Raw genomic sequence first — 16,240 nt, 5'->3', positions numbered from 1 at the left:
ACGGTGAAACATGTTTTTTGGATTGTTTGGATGGGCTGTTTTTGTGGGACGTTCTTCAGCGAACGTTGAAAAAGGAGTTTTCATTGAACCCATATGACATCCGGTTTTTAGCGGTGCAAAACGATAATGAAGTCCCTTATGAAATTGTGATGTCGCTGGTAATTCATAAAATATGGAGGTCACGAACGGAGTCTCGTCACTGTGACGTAGACAAAAGGCCGGCAAGGCAGTATTTCCGCGAGACTGCCCAACGTATTGCAGAAATGTGGAATATTCAACAATGTGCGCCTGGTGGTTGCATGAACTTGAAAATATATTGCCTATACCCAGTTTTTAGTCATATTACGCTGGCTTACGTAAATCCAGCGCTTTTATTATACGTGCCTTGCTTCTGGACTATGTCTAAGACCGGAAATCAAAAAAAGCCGAAATAGCTCAATTCGGGGAGCATAAGACTGCATATCTAGAGGTCCCTCGTCTGATCCCGAGGCTCGGCACGTGTTTCCTTTTTCTGCTGAATACACTTAATTTTATATCCCTCATTCGCCGTCATTGCTGTCCTCGTGAAAACACCACTCACCCCTCGCCCTGCCGAAATAGCTCAGTTGGGAGAGCGTTAGACTGAAGATCTAAAGGTCCCTGGTTCGATCCCGGGTTTCGACACGTGTTTCCTTTTTCTGCTGACTACACTTAATTTTATATCGCTCATTTTCCGTCACTGCAGTCCTCGTGAAAACACCTGCCAGCCCTCACCCCGCCGAAATAGCTCAGTTGGGAGAGCGTTAGACTGAAGATCTAAAGGTCCCTGGTTCGATCCCGGGATTCGGCACGTGTTTCCTTTTTCTGCTGACTACACTTAATTTTATATCGCTCATTTTCCGTCATTGCAATCCTCGTGAGAACACCTGCCAGCCCTCACCCCGCCGAAATAGCTCAGTTGGGAGAGCGTTAGACTGAAGATCTAAAGGTCCCTGGTTCGATCCCGGGTTTCGGCACGTGTTTCCTTTTTCTGCTGAATACGCTTAATTTTATATCGCTCATTTTCCGTCATTGCAGTCCTCGTGAAAACACCAGTCACCCCTCGCCCTGCCGAAATAGCTCAGTTGGGAGAGCGTTAGACTGAAGATCTAAAGGTCCCTGGTTCGATCCCGGGTTTCGGCACGTGTTTCCTTTTTCTGCTGAATACGCTTAATTTTATATCGCTCATTTTCCGTCATTGCAGTCCTCGTGAAAACACCTGCCAGCCTTCACCCAGCCGAAATAGCTCAGTTGGGAGAGCGTTAGACTGAAGATCTAAAGGTCCCTGGTTCGATCCCGGGTTTCGGCACGTGTTTCCTTTTTCTGCTGACTACACTTAATTTTATATCGCTCATTTTCCGTCATTGCAGTCCTCGTGAAAACACCTGCCAGCCTTCACCCAGCCGAAATAGCTCAGTTGGGAGAGCGTTAGACTGAAGATCTAAAGGTCGCTGGTTCGATCCCGGGTTTCGGCATGTGTTTCCTTTTTCTGCTGACTACACTTAATTTTATATCGCTCATTTTCCGTCACTGCAGTCCTCGTGAAAACATCTGCCAGCCCTCACCCCGCCGAAATAGCTCAGTTGGGAGAGCGTCAGACTGAAGATCTAAAGGTCCCTGGTTCGATCCCGGGTTTCGGCACGTGTTTCCTTTTTCTGCTGACTACACTTAATTTTATATCGCTCATTTTCCGTCATTGCAATCCTCGTGAAAACACCTGCCGGCCCTCACCCCGCCGAAATAGCTCAGTTGGGAGAGCGTTAGACTGAAGATCTAAAGGTCCCTGGTTCGATCCCGGGTTTCGGCACGTGTTTCCTTTTTCTGCTGAATACGCTTAATTTTATATCGCTCATTTTCCGTCATTGCAGTCCTCATGAAAATACCTGCCAGCCCTCACCCCGCCGAAATAGCTCAGTTGGGAGAGCGTTAGACTGAAGATCTAAAGGTCCCTGGTTCGATCCCGGGTTTCGGCACGTGTTTCCTTTTTCTGCTGACTACACTTAATTTTATATCGCTCATTTTCCGTCATTGCAGTCCTCGTGAAAACACCTGCCAGCCCTCACCCCGCCGAAATAGCTCAGTTGGGAGAGCGTTAGACTGAAGATCTGAAGGTCCCTGGTTCGATCCCGGGTTTCGGCACGTGTTTCCTTTTTCTGCTGACTACACTTAATTTTATATCGCTCATTTTCCGTCATTGCAGTCCTCGTGAAAACACCTGCCAGCCCTCACCCCGCCGAAATAGCTCAGTTGGGAGAGCGTTTGACTGAAGGTCTAAAGGTCCCTGGTTCGATCCCGGGTTTCGGCACGTGTTTCCTTTTTCTGCTGACTACACTTAATTTTATATCGCTCATTTTCCGTCATTGCAGTCCTCGTGAAAACACCTGCCAGCCCTCACCCCGCCGAAATAGCTCAGTTGGATTCTGCTTCCGGTAGCGCTAGCGAGCGGTCGCAGAATGTCGAGCTCCGCCCAAGGAGCGGCTTCAGCGGGCCTTTCGGCCCGCGGTAACAGGAAATTTGCCCAGGATGCTGATGATTATCAAGTACTTTTGCCACAGTTTCCTTCAGGTCAGTCGGTTTTAAACACGGTTTTTCTTCATGCCGACATGCGTGCCCGGCCTTACCGTGTTGAGGATTTTCGGGACGTTTTGGCTCGTCTGGAACTGCTCCCCGACGTCGTGGCTTTGGGGGCGTACCAGATGAGTCACGTTTGGGCAGTGACGTTCAAGTCGGCGGAGGGTGTAAAGAAGATTTCTGCGCTCGCTGATATCAAGGTGAAGGATCGTCGGTGCCTTGTTATCGACCCGTCGAATCAAGAAGCCCGCCTCAAGCTTCACTGGCTGCTGCACAACGTGCCGGACGACGCCGTTCGCGCTGCGCTGGCACCCTACGGGCGTGTCGGCGAGGTGCGCAGGGAGCGGTGGCGCGTCGAAGGCATCCAAGACAAGGGCTCGACACTTCGGACGGTGACCCTGAAGTTGAAGGCGGGCGTGACCATCGACGACCTGCCGCACGAACTTCGTGTGGCGGGTGACAAGGCCCTCGTCGTCGTCGCCGGAAGGGCCCCGCAGTGCTTACGTTGCAACCTCAAGGGGCACGTCAGGCGAGAATGCAAGGTTCCGAAGTGTTCTTCGTGCCGTCGCTTCGGGCATGATGCAAGCGCCTGCGTTAAGTCCTATGCCAGCGTCACCGGTCCAGCGAGGGAGGACGACCTCCGCGAAAACCTCATGGACGAGGCAGAAGCGGAGGAGACAGCTGCAGGAGTAGCCGACAAGGTGGTGAAGGAGTCGACGTCGGCGGGGCGGGTCGAGGCCGAGGCTGGCCAGCGCGTTCCTGAAAAGGAGCAGCCGGTCGAGCCGAAGACGCCTCCCCCTCACGTCTCGTCGAACGAGGACAACGGCACCGGAGCGGCAAGGCAGGGGACGACGGAGGTGTCGGCTCTAGCAGCCGAAGCCGTGCAAATGGACCTGAGTGGGGCCGTGGCAAAACGACAACGCGAAAGCAACGACACAGAGCAGGTTGACGGACTCACCAGCAGCGAGGAGCCCCCGGCTAAAGCGGTTTCAGTGAGACGTCCGAGCTTCAAGCCGAAGCCCAACGTCCCTCCAGACCGAACGAAAACTCCGGCTTCGCCCACTTAGCCAGCACGTCACTACGAAAGGTAGTCGCCATCCTGTTTCTCTGTGTTGGTTGTTGCGCTGCTGTTTTGAATCGCCAACGAACTAAACGCAACAGTGTAGTTGGGTCAAGGCAGTATTTTTGGAGGGGGTATTGTGTTCGTGATGCTTATGCTTTCATCTTTAGGTTTGGCTGGGGGGAGGGTGGCAGTGTGTATTGTAGTTGCCGTGAATCCCGCAGGCCATACGAATGTTTTATAAGTGCGAGATTTTGGAGCGTGTATGGGATGTTTGCAGTTGACGAAGCGTCTTTCTTTTTCGTGCTGCATGAATGTAAGTGTTGTGGAATAAGTCTAGCTCCCTCCTAAACATGGTTTATTTGAGCAAACCAATGCGCATCGCCACGCTTAACGTCAGGGGATTTTCGGATCGGAGACGTCAAAATCAGGTGTATCGACTCGTAACAGATGAGGATTTGGACATCGTGGCCTTGCAAGAGACCAAAGTTGGGAGGGAGGACCAGACGGATCGTATGGTGCGGCCCTTTATTGCGCGCTATGATGTTTGCGTGTCGCATGCAGTCGGGTTTTCTGCGGGTTGCGCACTTCTAATTCGGAGAAGCTTAGGGGCCGCTCTAAAGACTGTCACCGCCTCGGAAACGGGGCGGTATGTTGTGTGCGACTTGGAGTATTGTTCCAATGAATGGCGTGTAATATGTGTCTACGGGCCCACCAATACAGCCGAAAGGAAGGCTTTCTTTGAAGAAATGCGTCCATGGTGTGAGACGGAACGGCTCTTAATTTTAATGGGCGATTATAATTGTGTTTGCTCAGCGCGCGACAAAAGCAGCACGACCAATTTCAGGGACGCCAGTACGGTGGTACTGAATGAGATAGTAGCCGGCTGCGCCCTGGAAGATGCAGGTGATAGTATGAGCAATGCAGGCACCGTTCGCTATACACACTTTCAGGGCAATAGTCATGCGCGGCTCGACAGGGTGTATCTTTCCGTAGAACTCGTACGTGAATGTGACAATTACGAAGTGACCCCAGTTTCATTTAGCGACCATTGTCTGGTGTCGTTAACACTAGGCAGGGCCGCTAAACGTGGAAACGCGTTCTCCTGGGGTTTGTGGAAAATGAACAACAAACTTCTGCAAGATGATAAATTTGTCGAGGCGGTTGACGCATGCGCACGGACCTCATTTAGCAGCTCAGGAGTGACGAACTTCATTCGGAAGTGGGAGCTGTTTAAACAAGAAGTTAAGCTAAAAGGCCTTGAACGTTCTTCTGTAATGAAGAGCGACGAGAAAAAGAAAGAAGCCACGCTACGAAGTAATCTCGATGCTCTTATTGTAGCAGAATGTAAATCGCCGGGGACGTGCAGAGATGACATACAGAATGTTAAAGCACAGCTCGAGGTCTTAGATCAGGGCAAATATCATGGCGCGCTTGTTCGCGCAAGAGCAGAAAAGATGCTGCTGGGAGAGGCGCCGACCAAAAGAGCCTTATGCTCCGAGAAAAAGTACGCTCGCAGAAATGCGATAGTGGAAATAGAAAGCGAAGGCGTCTTGTACAAGGACCAAGCCAGCATAGAACGCTATTTTCGTAACTTTTACGACAAGCTGTTTGCACGTCACGCTATTGATGTCGTGGCGTTTAAGGATGAATTTTTGAGATTGTTGCCATGCCTAAACAAAGAGGTGTCAGCACTGCTCGAAACAGACATAACGGAGAATGAAGTAAGAAAAGCTATAGAGGACTTGAGCCCGGGAAAGACGCCTGGCCCCGATGGGCTAAGCGCTGCATTCTATAAAAAGTTTAAAGAGTGCCTAAGTCCGGTGTTGTGTACGTTATACGCTGAGGCGTATCAGAATGGTGTGCTGCCACCGTCTTTTCATGAGTCGCACACCATTTTTATTCCTAAGTCAGATGATGACGCCAAACTCCGAGCTGTATCTGGGTATCGCCCAATCAGTCTCACTAATGTAGACTATAAGATTTTAATGAAAATTCTGGCGAGTCGCTTGCAGACTGTTATTAGGGACATCGTTGGACCGCATCAAACATGTGGTATAAAGGGGCGGTCGATAGTAACGAACATTCATACTGCTCGAAGCGTTCTTGAGTGTTGCGACAGCACTCAAGGTTCTCTAGCAATGCTTCAGGTAGACCTGGAGAAGGCGTTCGATCAGGTATCACACGAGCTCCTTATAGCCATGTTAGAGCACATAAATGTAGGGGCTGTTATTCTTCAAGGAGTACGCATGGCGTATAGTGGGTGTTCAACTAGCCTCGTTGTGAACAAGTCCCTCAGCAAAGCAGTGCAGGTTCAACGTGGCGTACGTCAGGGTTGCCCATTGTCCCCATTGCTTTTCTGTGTATATGTAGAAGCGTTTTGTTTGAGTGTTATTGGAAGCAAAACCATCAACGGCTTTCGACTACAGTCGTGTGAGGTGCGTGTGTTGGCCTATGCCGACGACATTGCACTTTTCTTTGTTGATAAAAGCAGCATAAGCGAAGCTGTAAAGACACTAAAGGTCTTCTGTAAATACAGTGCCAGCAGTGTGAACTGGCAAAAATGTTTAGGTTTCTGGCACGGCCAATGGCAAGATGCCCCTGAGGTGTTTGAAAGTATAAGCTGGCAGACGACGCCAACCAGATACCTAGGTGTGCCTCTCGAAAACTACGAGGACAGTGATCCCTATTGGCGCAGACAGACAGCTGAATTGCGCGATAAAGCAGAAAAATGGCAAGGCACTGGGCTCTCCATTTTTGCAAGAGGCTCAGTCTGCAATGTGTTCTTGATAAGCAAAATATGGTACGTGCTCCAGGTGTTACACTGTTCGCGTGCGCATGTGCAGGCGTTGCACCGCGTTTTCGCCGTGTTGATTTGGGAGTCCACGTGGGAAAAAACAAGTCGAACGAACTTGTTTCGGCGCGTGCGTCGCGGGGGCCTTTCCTTGTCTCATTTGTTTTTGCGACAGGTTGTCAATCGTTTTCTTTTCCTTCGGGATGTACAAGACCCCTTTTTGCGTACTGTTTGCCAAATGAAGTTGTCTGTGGTGTTACCCGATTTTGTTATAGCGTCAGCACGTTTTCCTGTCTCGACAATGAAGGGATACTTCCGCGAAGTGTTTCAAGCGACCCAGTTTTTGCGTGCCCGCTTCACGATGGAATACCTATGTAGCGTCACGCGGAAAAAATTGTATAATGATCTCGTTGACTCTGTATTTCCAGTTCCACTGTACCGGTCAATGTACTGTGCAGGGCCAGGCCAGGATGTGCTTAAACGCGTGAAATCTATGGCGGTACCGCCATGGGTGAAAACGTTCTTTTTTAAGCTCCACGCGGGTGTCCTACCAGTCAAAACGTGGCAAAAAGAGAAAGGACTGGACGTTCCGTGGGGGGTTGACTGTTATCCGTGCAAAAAGCCGGAGACAGTAGAACACGTGTTTTTAGAGTGTTGGGATGGGGTCTTTTTTTGGGATGTGCTTCAGAGGACTTTGAAGAAAGATTTCCCTCTAGACGCCTACGGAATCAGGTTTATACCCATCGAGAATGACGGCGGGTTGCCGTATGATGTGGTGATGGTTTTGGCTCTGCACGGCATATGGAAATCTCGCATGGCTATACGCCACCGCGATGTTGGTGCTAAGCGTTCCAAGGAATACTTTGGAGAAACTGTTCGTTTGATTGTAGAGGTTTGGAAGACACAGCCTGACCCCCCGGAATGGCTTCCAGTAATGGAGTCGCTGACAAACCTTAACCAGTTTTAGCCATTTCCTGCTAGCAAAAGACTGTTAGCAGTTTTATCAGTGTATGTTACAGCTTTGTGTACCTGTTTTCCTTGCTTTGTGTGCTTGTTCTCTGTCAGAGTGTGGCAATAAAGAAAAAACAAAAAAAAAAAAAAAAAAAAAAGAAATAGCTCAGTTGGGAGAGCGTTAGACTGAAGATCTAAAGGTCCCTGGTTCGATCCCGGGTTTCGGCACGTGTTTTCTTTTTCTGCTGACTACACTTAATTTTATATCGCTCATTTTCCGTCATTGCAATCCTCGTGAAAACACCTGCCAGCCCTCACCCCGCCGAAATAGCTCAGTTGGGAGAGCGTTAGACTGAAGATCTAAAGGTCCCTGGTTCGATCCCGGGTTTCGGCACGTGTTTCCTTTTTCTGCTGAATACGCTTAATTTTGTATCGCTCATTTTCCGTCATTGCAGTCCTCATGAAAACACCTGCCAGCCCTCACCCCGCCGGAATAGCTCAGTTGGGAGAGCGTAAGACTGAAGATCTAAAGGTCCCTGGTTCGATCCCGGGTTTCGGCACGTGTTTCCTTTTTCTGCTGAATACGCTTAATTTTATATCGCTCATTTTCCGTCATTGCAGTCCTCGTGAAAACACCTGCCAGCCTTCACCCAGCCGAAATAGCTCAGTTGGGAGAGCGTTAGACTGAAGATCTAAAGGTCCCTGGTTCGATCCCGGGTTTCGGCACGTGTTTCCTTTTTCTGCTGACTACACTTAATTTTATATCGCTCATTTTCCGTCACTGCAGTCCTCGTGAAAACACCTGCCAGCCCTCACCCTGCCGAAATAGCTCAGTTGGGAGAGCGTTAGACTGAAGATCTAAAGGACCCTGGTTCGATCCCGGGTTTCGGCACGTGTTTCCTTTTTCTGCTGACTACACTTAATTTTATATCGCTCATTTTCCGTCATTGCAATCCTCGTGAAAACACCTGCTAGCCCTCACCCCGCCGAAATAGCTCAGTTGGGAGAGCGTTAGACTGAAGATCTAAAGGTCCCTGGTTCGATCCCGGGTTTCGGCACGTGTTTCCTTTTTCTGCTGAATACGCTTAATTTTATATCGCTCATTTTCCGTCATTGCAGTCCTCGTGAAAACACCACTCACCCCTCGCCCTGCCGAAATAGCTCAGTTGGGAGAGCGTTAGACTGAAGATCTAAAGGTCCCTGGTTCGATCCCGGGTTTCGGCACGTGTTTCCTTTTTCTGCTGAATACGCTTAATTTTATATCGCTCATTTTCCGTCATTGCAGTCCTCGTGAAAACACCTGCCAGCCTTCACCCAGCCGAAATAGCTCAGTTGGGAGAGCGTTAGACTGAAGATCTAAAGGTCCCTGGTTCGATCCCGGGTTTCGGCACGTGTTTCCTTTTTCTGCTGACTACACTTAATTTTATATCGCTCATTTTCCGTCATTGCAGTCCTCGTGAAAACACCTGCCAGCCTTCACCCAGCCGAAATAGCTCAGTTGGGAGAGCGTTAGACTGAAGATCTAAAGGTCCCTGGTTCGATCCCGGGTTTCGGCACGTGTTTCCTTTTTCTGCTGACTACACTTAATTTTATATCGCTCATTTTCCGTCACTGCAGTCCTCGTGAAAACACCTGCCAGCCCTCACCCCGCCGAAATAGCTCAGTTGGGAGAGCGTTAGACTGAAGATCTAAAGGTCCCTGGTTCGATCCCGGGTTTCGGCACGTGTTTCCTTTTTCTGCTGACTACACTTAATTTTATATCGCTCATTTTCCGTCATTGCAATCCTCGTGAAAACACCTGCCGGCCCTCACCCCGCCGAAATAGCTCAGTTGGGAGAGCGTTAGACTGAAGATCTAAAGGTCCCTGGTTCGATCCCGGGTTTCGGCACGTGTTTCCTTTTTCTGCTGAATACGCTTAATTTTATATCGCTCATTTTTCGTCATTGCAGTCCTCATGAAAATACCTGCCAGCCCTCACCCCGCCGAAATAGCTCAGTTGGGAGAGCGTTAGACTGAAGATCTAAAGGTCCCTGGTTCGATCCCGGGTTTCGGCACGTGTTTCCTTTTTCTGCTGGCTACACTTAATTTTATATCGCTCATTTTCCGTCATTGCTGTCCTCGTGAAAACACCTGCCAGCCCTCACCCCGCCGAAATAGCTCAGTTGGGAGAGCGTTAGACTGAAGATCTGAAGGTCCGTGGTTCGATCCCGGGTTTCGGCACGTGTTTCCTTTTTCTGCTGACTACACTTAATTTTATATCGCTCATTTTCCGTCATTGCAGTCCTCGTGAAAACACCTGCCAGCCCTCACCCCGCCGAAATAGCTCAGTTGGGAGAGCGTTTGACTGAAGGTCTAAAGGTCCCTGGTTCGATCCCGGGTTTCGGCACGTGTTTCCTTTTTCTGCTGACTACACTTAATTTTATATCGCTCATTTTCCGTCATTGCAGTCCTCGTGAAAACACCTGCCAGCCCTCACCCCGCCGAAATAGCTCAGTTGGGAGAGCGTTAGACTGAAGATCTAAAGGTCCCTGGTTCGATCCCGGGTTTCGGCACGTGATTTCTTTTTCTGCTGACTACACTTAATTTTATATCGCTCATTTTCCGTCATTGCAATCCTCGTGAAAACACCTGCCAGCCCTCACCCCGCCGAAATAGCTCAGTTGGGATTCTGCTTCCGGTTGCGCCAGCGTGCGGTCGCAGAATGTCGAGCTCCGCCCAAGGAGCGGCTTCAGCGGGCCTTTCGGCCCGCGGTAACAGGATTTTTGCCCAGGATTCTCAGGACTACCAAGTACTTTTGCCCCAGTTTCCTACAGGACAGTCGGTGCTAAACACGGTGTTTCTGCATGCGGACATGCGTGCCCGCCCCTACCGTGTCGAGGATTTCCGCGACACGTTGGCTCGTCTGGCGCTGCTCCCCGATGTTTTGGCATTGGGGGCGTATCAGATGAGTCACGTCTGGGCGGTGACGTTTAAGTCAGCGGAAGGTGTGAAGAAAATTTTGGAAGCAAGCGACATCAAGGTAAAGGACAGGCGCTGCCTTGTTATCGACCCGAGCAACCAGGAAGCGCGTCTGAAGCTACGTTGGCTTCTGCACAACGTGCCGGACGAGGCAGTGCGCGCTGCGCTGGCGCCTTACGGGCGTGTCAGTGAGGTGCGCAGAGAGCGTTGGCGCGTTGACGGAATTCAAGATAAAGGTTCCACGCTGCGGTCGGTGACCCTGAAACTGAAGGCCGGAGTAACTCTGGAAGACCTGCCGCACGAGCTACGCGTGGCGGGCGACAAGGCCCTCGTCGTCGTCACCGGGAGGGCCCCGCAGTGTTTGCGCTGCAACATGAAGGGCCACGTTCGGCGGGAGTGTAAGGTGCCACGTTGTTCGGCGTGCCGTCGCTACGGGCACGAAGCGGCAGCCTGTGTCAAGTCCTACGCTAGCGTCACCGGGCCTTCGAAGGACGAGGACCTCCGCGAAAACCTCATGGACGAGGCAGACGCGGAGGAGACCGCAGCAGGAGTCACCGGCGGGGCGGCAAAGGAGCAGACGCCTGCGGAACAGGTCGAGGCCGAGGCTGGCCAGCGCGGTCCTGAAACGGAGCCGCCCGGTCAGCCGAAGACGCCTCCCCAACTCGTAGCGCCGAAGGAGGCTGGCTGCCCCGGAGCGGCAAGCCAGGGGACGACGGCGGCGTCGTCTACAGTAGAGGACGTCGTGCAAATGGACCTCAGTGGTGCCGCCGCAAAGCGGCAGCGCGAGGGCAACGACACAGGACAAGGCGACGGACTCCCCGGCAGCGAGGAGCCGCCTACCAAGGCGGTTATAGTGAGACGTTCGAGCTTCAAGCCGAAGCCCAACGTCCCCCCAGACCGCACAAAGCCCCCGGCTACGCCCACCTAGTCACCACGATGCTTCGAAAGGTAGTCGGCAACTGTTTGATCTGTGTCTGGTGTTGCACTGCTCTACCGAAGCGCGAGCGAACTAAACTGAACTACGTAGGTGGGTCCAATGAGTACTTTTGTAGCGTCTCCGGTGACTTTGTTGCCTGTAAAGTGCCTTTCGGTGTGTTTTTTAGGGTGGGGAAGGGGGGAGGGGCAAGTATAGCACCGTGTTTAGTGGTGCCCGAAAAGCGCTTAGAGTATTTGCAGTTTAATGTATGTATGTATGAGTGTATGTATGAGTGTTTCATTTTCTTTTTTGTTGTAGTTGCGTTTTGGAATGCGGGTGAGTTCTTTAGTGTCTGCGGAGTGCTTTTTATTGGAATGTACGGACTTAAGTGTTACACGGTAATCCCCGTTGCTTTCTTGGAATGGTTTATTTAAGCAAGCCTATACGCATAGCCACGCTAAATGTCAGGGGGCTTGCGGATCGGAGACGTCAAAGTCAGTTGTACCGCCTTCTTGTAGACGAGGATCTAGATATTGTCGCCTTGCAAGAAACCAAGGTCGAGAGAGAGGATCAGACGGACCGTATAGTGCGGCCATTCATGTCGCGCTATGACGTCTGTGTTTCTCACGCAGTCGGGTTCTCGGGGGGTTGCGCACTGTTAATACGGCGTAGTTTAGGGGCCACCCTGAATACCGTCACTGCGTCTGATTCGGGGCGGTTGGTTGTGTGTGATTTGGCCTTGTTATCAAATGAATGGCGGGTTATTTGCATGTACGGCCCCACCAAAGCCGCCGAAAGGAAGTTGTTTTTTGAGGAAATTAGAAAGTGGTGTGAGACAGACCGGATGGTAATTTTACTGGGTGACTTTAACTGCGTGTGTTCTGCACGCGACAAAAGTAGCCCGTCACCTTTTAGAGATGCTAGTACGGCAGTACTAAGTGATATTGTAGCAGACTTCGCCCTAGAAGACGTTGGTGATAGCGTCGGTAGTAATGGCCCCGTGCGCTACACGCATTTCCAAGGCAATAGCCATGCGCGTCTTGATAGGGTGTACTTATCGCTTGATCTACTGCCGCAGTGTGAAGAATACCGTGTGATACCTGTCTCGTTCAGCGATCACTGTTTGGTATCTTTAACGCTCGGTAGGAGCGCGAAGCGGCGAAATGCCTTTTCTTGGGGCTTATGGAAGATGAACAATAAGTTAGTCGAAGACGGAACTTTCGTGGAGGCAGTAAACACATGCGCACGAAAGATTTTCGGTAGTGATGAAGGAGTGAACTTCATTTGTAAATGGGAACTCTTCAAACAAGAAGTAAAAATGAAAGCCCTGGAAAGATCGGGGGCAATGAAAAATGAAGATAAATGCAAAGAAGCCCTGCTACGAAGTAGCCTTGATGTTTTTGTTACAGAAGAATGTAAGTCGCCCGGTACGTTCAAGGACGACATTCGAACAATGAAGGTGCAGCTTGAAGAATTAGATAAGGAAAAGTATCACGGCGCACTTGTACGCGCAAGGGCTGAACGGTTCCTACTCGGTGAAACGCCTACCAAAAGAGCACTCAGTTCAGAGAAAAGATACGCACGTAGAAATACGATAGCGGAAATAGAGTACGATGGCGTAAAGTGTAATGACCATGCAAGCATCGAGCGTAGTTTCTGTGACTACTATGAGAAGTTGTTCGCGCGTCAGAATATCGATGCTGTCCAGTTCCAAAAGGAATTTATGTGTTTGTTGCCGCGCCTGAGCGAAGGAACAGCAGCAGGTCTTGAAAGTGATATAACAGTAGATGAAATAAGGAGAGCCATTGACGAGCTGAGCCCAGGGAAGACCCCGGGTCCGGATGGACTGAGCTCAGCCTTTTATAAAAAGTTCAAGGAGGATCTAAGCCCTGTTTTGCGTAAAGTTTACGCCGAGTCTTACAAAACAGGAGAACTACCTCCGTCCTTTCTTGTGTCCCACACAGTCTTTATACCGAAATCGGAGGACGATAATAAACTGAGGGAAATATCTGCCTATCGCCCAATCAGTTTAACCAACGTTGATTATAAGATATTAATGAAAGTATTGGCTAGCCGCTTGCAGAGTGTAATAAGAGACATTGTTGGACCACACCAAACTTGTGGAATAAAGGGACGGTCAATAGTCACGAACATTCACACCGCCAGAAGTGTTCTTGAATGTTGTGACAGTATGCGAAGTGCTGTGGCCATGCTCCAGATAGACCTGGCAAAAGCATTTGACCAGGTATCCCATGAACTCCTTTTAGACATGTTACAGCATGTAAACGTAGGATCTGTTGTACGCGAGGGAGTACGTATGGCGTACAATGGGTGTTGCACTCACCTTGTTGTAAACAAAACGACAAGCAAACCCATTCAGGTTCAGCGAGCCGTGCGTCAGGGCTGCCCATTGTCACCGTTGCTTTTTTGTGTATATATTGAAGCGTTTTGTTTAAGCATCATAAGAAGTGAGAGCGTCAACGGGTTTCGATTAGAGTCAGCTGAAGTGCGTGTCTTGGCCTACGCTGATGACATTGCCCTTTTTTGTGTTGATAGAAGCAGCATCAGCGTTGCTGTAAACGCTCTGAAACGGTTTTGTAAATATAGTGCCAGCGGAGTAAACTGGCAAAAGTGTTTAGGATTTTGGCATGGGGACTGGGAAAGCGCGCCTAGTGTGTTTGAATGTATCAGTTGGCAGACGACGCCCGCTAAGTACTTGGGAGTGCCCCTGGAAAACTATGAAGACAGTGACCCTTACTGGCGCAGACAGACCGCTGAATTGCGCGAAAAAGCTGAGAAATGGAAAGGCAGTGGCCTTTCCATGTTTGCTAGAGCATCAGTATGCAACATATTTTTGATGAGCAAACTGTGGTACGTACTTCAGGTGCTGCACTGGTTGCGTTCTCATGTACAAGCCCTGCACCGGGTGTTTGCTGTGCTGATCTGGGAATCGACATGGGAAAGGACGAGCCGCACGAATCTCTTTCGGCGCGTGCGTCAGGGGGGGCTTTCTTTGTCCCATTTGTTTTTGCGGCAAGTCGCCAATCGTTTTTTGTTCTTTCGTGACGTGAACGATCCTTTCCTGCGCACAGTGTGTCAGCTGAAGTTATCAAGGGCATTACCTGAATTTGTTGTTACGTCTGCCCACTTTTCTGTCGGAGTAATCAAGGGCTACTTCCGTGAAGTGGTTCAAGCGACCCAGTTTTTGCGTGCACGTTTCAGTACAGAGTACTTATCTAGTGTTACGCGGAAAAAGTTGTACCGTGATTTGCTTGACACTGCATTACCTGTGCCGTTGTATAGGTCAATGTACCGTGCAGGGCCAGGACAGGACGTGCTCAAACGTGTAAAACGAATGGCGGTACCGCCATGGGTTAAGTCATTCTTTTTTAAACTGCATGCGGGTGTCCTCCCTGTAAAAACGTGGCAGAAAGAGAAGGGTTTGTACAGTCTTTGTCAAAATTTTCTGGGCCACGGTGACCGTGGCCGGAGCAGGCGCGCGGCCGTGCAGGGGCGCTGCGCTTGCCACTGTCGGCTGGTTGCGCAGCTAAAGAGAGCGAGGGGAACTTTTGCTCTTGCTTTTGTAGTGTGCCCGGCGCGACAAGTGCTGCGGAAAGTACGTGCGCTGAAGCGAAGTGCGCCTGCTCTGAGAAGCCGGCCCCGCTGCACTTATATTGACAGCCATATACTACGAAAGGAAGCGCGAAAGTTCCCCTTACTCTCTTTAGCCGCGCAACCAGCCAACAGCGGCAAGTGCAGCGCCCCTGCTCGACCGCGCGCCTGCTCCTGCCACGGTTCCCGTGGCCCACAAAATTTTGACAAAGACTGTACATGCCATGGGGGGTTGAATGCTACCCGTGAAAGAAACCCGAAACGGTAGAACATGTGTTCCTCGAGTGCTGGGATGGGATATTTTTTTGGGACGTGCTTCAGCGGACTTTAAAAAAGGACTTCCCTCTGGACGCACATGGCATCAGGTTCCTGCCTATTGAGAGCGACAATGAGGTACCATACGACCTTGTCATGGTCCTGGCTTTGCACGGCATTTGGAAGTCGCGTATGGCGATCCGTCATCGTGACGTTGATGCCAAACGCTCAAAAGAGTATTTTGCTGATACTATGCGATTGATGATTGAAGTGTGGAGGGCTCAACCTGACCCTCCAGAGTGGCTGTCCGTGATGGAGTCGCTAACGGACCTGAAGCAATTTTAACCGCTTTCTGCTAGCAAGGTTGTTGGCTAGCAGTTTTTATCGTTATCTTGTTTTTGGTTTGTTTGGTTCAAGTGCTGTGTCAAAATATGGCAATAAAGAAAAAAAAAAAAAAGAAATAGCTCAGTTGGGAGAGCGTTAGACTGAAGATCTAAAGGTCCCTGGTTCGATCCCGGGTTTCGGCACGTGTTTCCTTTTTCTGCTGAATACGCTTAATTTTATATCGCTCATTTTCCGTCATTGCAGTCCTCATGAAAACACCTGCCAGCCCTCACCCCGCCGGAATAGCTCAGTTGGGAGAGCGTTAGACTGAAGATCTAAAGGTCCCTGGTTCGATCCCGGGTTTCGGCACGTGTTTCCTTTTTCTGCTGAATACGCTTAATTTTATATCGCTCATTTTCCGTCATTGCAATCCTCGTGAAAACACCTGCCAGCCCTCACCCCGCCGAAACAGCTCAGTTGGGAGAGCGTTAGACTGAAGATCTAAAGGTCCCTGGTTCAATCCCGGGTTTCGGCATGCGTTTTCATTTTTCTCCATGTGGCATTTAATTTCACTTGTTCGCCGAGATAGCAGTCTTCGTGAAGACGCGTATTAAACGTCGCCCCGTTGAAATGGCTCATTTGGGAGAGCGTTAGCCTGACGATCTAAAGGTTCCTTGTTCCATCCTAGGTTTCGGCAAATGGTTCCTTTTTAACAGCATAGCCGTTTAAGCTTTTAGTTCTGCCGTACAGCGTTACCAGAAAAAAATAGCAAGAAAGAAGA

At 50.2% G+C, this 16,240-nt stretch overlaps 2 protein-coding genes and 27 non-coding genes across 29 annotated transcripts; all 29 read left to right on the top strand.

Moving 5' to 3' along the window:
* Positions 1 to 590: 590 nt before the first annotated feature.
* Positions 591 to 663, top strand: Trnaf-gaa (transfer RNA phenylalanine (anticodon GAA)). The gene has a single exon. It is a non-coding gene; the product is annotated as a tRNA-Phe (tRNA).
* A 93-nt stretch (positions 664 to 756) lies between these two features.
* Trnaf-gaa (transfer RNA phenylalanine (anticodon GAA)) lies at positions 757 to 829 on the top strand. Its single transcript has one exon. It is a non-coding gene; the product is annotated as a tRNA-Phe (tRNA).
* Positions 830 to 922: 93 nt separating this feature from the next.
* Trnaf-gaa (transfer RNA phenylalanine (anticodon GAA)) lies at positions 923 to 995 on the top strand. The gene has a single exon. It is a non-coding gene; the product is annotated as a tRNA-Phe (tRNA).
* A 93-nt stretch (positions 996 to 1,088) lies between these two features.
* On the top strand, positions 1,089 to 1,161 carry Trnaf-gaa (transfer RNA phenylalanine (anticodon GAA)). Its single transcript has one exon. It is a non-coding gene; the product is annotated as a tRNA-Phe (tRNA).
* A 93-nt stretch (positions 1,162 to 1,254) lies between these two features.
* Positions 1,255 to 1,327, top strand: Trnaf-gaa (transfer RNA phenylalanine (anticodon GAA)). Its single transcript has one exon. It is a non-coding gene; the product is annotated as a tRNA-Phe (tRNA).
* A 93-nt stretch (positions 1,328 to 1,420) lies between these two features.
* Positions 1,421 to 1,493, top strand: Trnaf-gaa (transfer RNA phenylalanine (anticodon GAA)). Its single transcript has one exon. It is a non-coding gene; the product is annotated as a tRNA-Phe (tRNA).
* Positions 1,494 to 1,586: 93 nt separating this feature from the next.
* Trnaf-gaa (transfer RNA phenylalanine (anticodon GAA)) lies at positions 1,587 to 1,659 on the top strand. The gene has a single exon. It is a non-coding gene; the product is annotated as a tRNA-Phe (tRNA).
* A 93-nt stretch (positions 1,660 to 1,752) lies between these two features.
* On the top strand, positions 1,753 to 1,825 carry Trnaf-gaa (transfer RNA phenylalanine (anticodon GAA)). Its single transcript has one exon. It is a non-coding gene; the product is annotated as a tRNA-Phe (tRNA).
* Positions 1,826 to 1,918: 93 nt separating this feature from the next.
* Trnaf-gaa (transfer RNA phenylalanine (anticodon GAA)) lies at positions 1,919 to 1,991 on the top strand. Its single transcript has one exon. It is a non-coding gene; the product is annotated as a tRNA-Phe (tRNA).
* Positions 1,992 to 2,084: 93 nt separating this feature from the next.
* Trnaf-gaa (transfer RNA phenylalanine (anticodon GAA)) lies at positions 2,085 to 2,157 on the top strand. Its single transcript has one exon. It is a non-coding gene; the product is annotated as a tRNA-Phe (tRNA).
* Positions 2,158 to 2,250: 93 nt separating this feature from the next.
* Trnaf-gaa (transfer RNA phenylalanine (anticodon GAA)) lies at positions 2,251 to 2,323 on the top strand. Its single transcript has one exon. It is a non-coding gene; the product is annotated as a tRNA-Phe (tRNA).
* Positions 2,324 to 2,494: 171 nt separating this feature from the next.
* Positions 2,495 to 7,153, top strand: LOC144154979 (uncharacterized). Its single transcript, XM_077686140.1, has one exon. It carries the CDS (start codon positions 2,622 to 2,624, stop codon positions 3,654 to 3,656), a length of 1,035 nt encoding a protein of 344 aa, XP_077542266.1. The 5' UTR covers positions 2,495 to 2,621; the 3' UTR covers positions 3,657 to 7,153.
* Positions 7,154 to 7,715: 562 nt separating this feature from the next.
* On the top strand, positions 7,716 to 7,788 carry Trnaf-gaa (transfer RNA phenylalanine (anticodon GAA)). The gene has a single exon. It is a non-coding gene; the product is annotated as a tRNA-Phe (tRNA).
* A 93-nt stretch (positions 7,789 to 7,881) lies between these two features.
* Trnaf-gaa (transfer RNA phenylalanine (anticodon GAA)) lies at positions 7,882 to 7,954 on the top strand. Its single transcript has one exon. It is a non-coding gene; the product is annotated as a tRNA-Phe (tRNA).
* Positions 7,955 to 8,047: 93 nt separating this feature from the next.
* On the top strand, positions 8,048 to 8,120 carry Trnaf-gaa (transfer RNA phenylalanine (anticodon GAA)). The gene has a single exon. It is a non-coding gene; the product is annotated as a tRNA-Phe (tRNA).
* Positions 8,121 to 8,213: 93 nt separating this feature from the next.
* On the top strand, positions 8,214 to 8,286 carry Trnaf-gaa (transfer RNA phenylalanine (anticodon GAA)). The gene has a single exon. It is a non-coding gene; the product is annotated as a tRNA-Phe (tRNA).
* A 93-nt stretch (positions 8,287 to 8,379) lies between these two features.
* On the top strand, positions 8,380 to 8,452 carry Trnaf-gaa (transfer RNA phenylalanine (anticodon GAA)). Its single transcript has one exon. It is a non-coding gene; the product is annotated as a tRNA-Phe (tRNA).
* Positions 8,453 to 8,545: 93 nt separating this feature from the next.
* On the top strand, positions 8,546 to 8,618 carry Trnaf-gaa (transfer RNA phenylalanine (anticodon GAA)). The gene has a single exon. It is a non-coding gene; the product is annotated as a tRNA-Phe (tRNA).
* A 93-nt stretch (positions 8,619 to 8,711) lies between these two features.
* Trnaf-gaa (transfer RNA phenylalanine (anticodon GAA)) lies at positions 8,712 to 8,784 on the top strand. The gene has a single exon. It is a non-coding gene; the product is annotated as a tRNA-Phe (tRNA).
* Positions 8,785 to 8,877: 93 nt separating this feature from the next.
* Positions 8,878 to 8,950, top strand: Trnaf-gaa (transfer RNA phenylalanine (anticodon GAA)). Its single transcript has one exon. It is a non-coding gene; the product is annotated as a tRNA-Phe (tRNA).
* Positions 8,951 to 9,043: 93 nt separating this feature from the next.
* On the top strand, positions 9,044 to 9,116 carry Trnaf-gaa (transfer RNA phenylalanine (anticodon GAA)). Its single transcript has one exon. It is a non-coding gene; the product is annotated as a tRNA-Phe (tRNA).
* Positions 9,117 to 9,209: 93 nt separating this feature from the next.
* On the top strand, positions 9,210 to 9,282 carry Trnaf-gaa (transfer RNA phenylalanine (anticodon GAA)). Its single transcript has one exon. It is a non-coding gene; the product is annotated as a tRNA-Phe (tRNA).
* A 93-nt stretch (positions 9,283 to 9,375) lies between these two features.
* Positions 9,376 to 9,448, top strand: Trnaf-gaa (transfer RNA phenylalanine (anticodon GAA)). Its single transcript has one exon. It is a non-coding gene; the product is annotated as a tRNA-Phe (tRNA).
* Positions 9,449 to 9,541: 93 nt separating this feature from the next.
* On the top strand, positions 9,542 to 9,614 carry Trnaf-gaa (transfer RNA phenylalanine (anticodon GAA)). The gene has a single exon. It is a non-coding gene; the product is annotated as a tRNA-Phe (tRNA).
* Positions 9,615 to 9,707: 93 nt separating this feature from the next.
* Positions 9,708 to 9,780, top strand: Trnaf-gaa (transfer RNA phenylalanine (anticodon GAA)). Its single transcript has one exon. It is a non-coding gene; the product is annotated as a tRNA-Phe (tRNA).
* Positions 9,781 to 9,873: 93 nt separating this feature from the next.
* Positions 9,874 to 9,946, top strand: Trnaf-gaa (transfer RNA phenylalanine (anticodon GAA)). The gene has a single exon. It is a non-coding gene; the product is annotated as a tRNA-Phe (tRNA).
* A 113-nt stretch (positions 9,947 to 10,059) lies between these two features.
* LOC144154978 (uncharacterized) lies at positions 10,060 to 14,709 on the top strand. Its single transcript, XM_077686138.1, has one exon. The coding sequence runs from the start codon at positions 10,096 to 10,098 to the stop codon at positions 11,278 to 11,280; it is 1,185 nt and encodes a 394-aa protein (XP_077542264.1). The 5' UTR covers positions 10,060 to 10,095; the 3' UTR covers positions 11,281 to 14,709.
* Positions 14,710 to 15,755: 1,046 nt separating this feature from the next.
* Positions 15,756 to 15,828, top strand: Trnaf-gaa (transfer RNA phenylalanine (anticodon GAA)). Its single transcript has one exon. It is a non-coding gene; the product is annotated as a tRNA-Phe (tRNA).
* Positions 15,829 to 15,921: 93 nt separating this feature from the next.
* On the top strand, positions 15,922 to 15,994 carry Trnaf-gaa (transfer RNA phenylalanine (anticodon GAA)). Its single transcript has one exon. It is a non-coding gene; the product is annotated as a tRNA-Phe (tRNA).
* The last annotated feature ends 246 nt before the right edge of the window (positions 15,995 to 16,240 follow it).

Source organism: Haemaphysalis longicornis, unplaced genomic scaffold (assembly GCF_048455015.1).
Source record: "Haemaphysalis longicornis isolate Haplotype H1 unplaced genomic scaffold, Haemaphysalis longicornis Haplotype H1 scaffold_1, whole genome shotgun sequence".
Taxonomy (NCBI): Eukaryota; Metazoa; Arthropoda; class Arachnida; order Ixodida; family Ixodidae; genus Haemaphysalis; species Haemaphysalis longicornis.
Note: the sequence above shows the minus strand (reverse complement) of the source record. Positions and strands in the feature narration are given on the sequence as shown.

Coding starts and splice junctions, on each gene's coding strand:
- LOC144154979 (XM_077686140.1), top strand. CDS start 2,622: ATGCGTGCCCGGCCTTACCGTGTTGAGGATTTTCGGGACGTTTTGGCT.
- LOC144154978 (XM_077686138.1), top strand. CDS start 10,096: ATGTCGAGCTCCGCCCAAGGAGCGGCTTCAGCGGGCCTTTCGGCCCGC.